This window comes from Mus caroli, chromosome 15 (assembly GCF_900094665.2).
Source record: "Mus caroli chromosome 15, CAROLI_EIJ_v1.1, whole genome shotgun sequence".
NCBI classification, from domain to species: Eukaryota; Metazoa; Chordata; class Mammalia; order Rodentia; family Muridae; genus Mus; species Mus caroli.
This window is the reverse complement of record NC_034584.1, coordinates 93,981,833-93,984,277: the sequence shown is the minus strand read 5'-3', so window position 1 is coordinate 93,984,277 and position 2,445 is coordinate 93,981,833. Positions and strand designations below refer to the sequence as shown.

Here is a 2,445-nt window from a genome sequence, read left to right as displayed (position 1 = left end):
ATTTCTGAGTTCGAGGCCAGCCTGGTCTACAGAGTGAGTTCCAGGACAGCCAGAGCTACACAGAGAAACCCTGTCTCGAAAAAACCGAAAAAACCAAAAAAAAAAAAAACAACAACAAAAAAAAGAAAGTGGGATTGTATGACTCTAAGCAAATGAAGCCAAAGAGTCTCTGACAGACCTCAAATAGTAAAGATTAACCCCGAACTGCCTTAACACAACCCATGAACAACGGATGTTTTTACATATACAAAGAGAATATGAATATATATGCATATATATGTAGAATATATATATATATATATATCTCCTAAAGTCAGGACCATTTCAAACTATTCTTGAGAGAAGAAAATGAGAGTTGTATTATGAATACATACCTAGCCTCTTTTGTGCAGTGAGCAGCTGTGAGGACCCACCTGTCTCTCACTAGGGCGCCACCACATACATGCATAAGAATATCGCCATCTTGAACCTGCAGGCTAACCTGCCATGGCCACGCACCAGTGTCAGCTTGAGTACCTCCTATAATCCGAGACCCTTCCACTGCACCTCTAAGTGGTGCTATTCCACAATCTAAAAACAAAGCAATACATTATTTGGAATCAACATCTATGTTTTGTGTTACTTCCTAGCCTGAATACATTAGCACAATCCTTTCCATTCTTATGTAGACATTGATGAGGCAAGCTGAAATTTTGAATGGCGAAGAAATTTAAACATGCCATATTTGATTACTAAGACACAAAATCAACATAATTTATTAATAACTCTATGGCCCAAGAATATAAAAGTTTCACTAGCTAAGTCCTATGTTCTTTCCTTTGTGAAATAGTGATTAAGCGTCTAAGATCTGGGCTGGAGAGATGACTCAGCAGGTGAGAGCACTGACTGCTCCTCCAGAGGTCCTGAGTTCAATTCCCAGCAATCACATGGTGGCTCATAACCATCTGTAATGGGATCATCATGATGCCCTCTTCTGGTGTGTCTGAAGACAGCTACAGTGTACTCACATACATGAAATAAATAAACTTAAAAAAGTCTAAAATCTAGCCAGCATGCTAGTATACACTAGGTTTCTTTGTTTCTGTTTTCGAGACAAGAGTTTCTGTGTAGCTCTCTGGCTGTCTCAGAACTTTGTAGACAAGGCTGGCCTTGATTGCCTTCCTCTGGCTGCAGAGCCCTGGGATCAAAGGTGTGTGCTAACACCACTCACTAGTAATAAATACGTGAAATCCCAGCATTCAAGAGGATCAGACAGCAAGCAACATCACAAATTCCAAGCCAGCCTGGACTGTATAGTGAGACCTGATCTCAAAAGCTTGTGTGCATTCCCGCGACCACATGTGTCTGGGATATAGCTCAATAATAAGGGTGTGTAGGAAGAATGTATATAAATCACCAATCTCTGGCATAAAACAAACAAAAGTTACAATTGCTAAATCCAGAACTGCAAGCTGTAGCCATCATTCTTGCCATTTAACCCGCTGAATTATTATTATTCTCCACTGCATTCTGAGAAGGTCGCCTAACAGCCCTTTGAGCCATGAACGTCAATAAGTCTGTCTAGAAAATAAGTGCGGAGCATTTTTGAGGTATCACTGACATGGCTACCAATGGTCTAGGAACAGCTGAGTGACTGAGGTGGGGACAGCGGGCAAGGTCCCCGTGTGCTGGGGCTGTAGGGCCGCGCATGACCAGATACTGCCCTTCGTGACCGGCTGCTCCGCTTCCGGCGGCCCAGGCACAGTGGCCTGTCCTGGCGCCGGGCCGGGGCCCTCCCTGAGGGACAGCAAGTGCAGCTCAGAGTACGCGAGGGCGCCGCCCAGGCACAGCAGCGCGGCGCTCAGCGCCCTTGACGCCATGGCGGCTGCAGGCTCCAAGATGGCGGCGGCAGCAAGGCCCGCGCGGTGCCTGCTGGTCCTCCGCTGCTTCCCGCCTTCGCTCAGCCGGAAGTCGCCCAGCAGAGGACTTCCGGGATGTCGCAGGCTCCGGTGGGAGAGAAGGCCTCCCCACACGCAGGGCTGTGAGCACCTCAGGGTAGGAAGTCGGGCGTGAGAGGGAGGTCTCAATGGCGTCAGGTGGGAGCCCTGGCCTCACAAGTTTGCCCACCGGGCCTGGAAGGAGGGAGGGCGCCTGCTGCAGAAGATGTCCTCACATGGGCACAGGCGCCGTGGCTCGCCACGCATGCTCACCTACGTCGTACACTCACCCACGGATGCCCACAATCATAAATAGATATTTAATACAGAAAATCATGCAAGCCTTTAATCCCAGCACTCAGGAGGCTGAGGCAGGGGCATCTCTGAGTTTGAGGCCAGCCTGGGCTACACAGAGAAACCCCCGGCTCTAAAAACAAACAAGCAAATAAATAGATATAGAGAGATTAAAAAAAAAAAAAACCTTTGATGTGAAGGTTGCCTACATATAAATGGTATCCCCTTTATGTGG

At 47.4% G+C, this 2,445-nt stretch overlaps 1 protein-coding gene across 1 annotated transcript in view; it reads right to left on the bottom strand.

The window, feature by feature from the left end:
- Positions 1-1,884, bottom strand: part of Tmprss12 (transmembrane serine protease 12) — a 12,261-nt gene extending 10,377 nt beyond the window's left edge. The window contains exons 1-2 of the mRNA XM_021182799.1: positions 1,703-1,884; positions 375-570 (exon numbers count right to left, since the gene is read on the bottom strand). Coding sequence (XP_021038458.1) covers positions 375-570; positions 1,703-1,859 — 353 coding nt within the window. The 5' untranslated portion in view covers positions 1,860-1,884. The remainder of the gene's footprint in view (positions 1-374; positions 571-1,702) is intronic.
- Between the last annotated feature and the right edge of the window lie 561 nt (positions 1,885-2,445).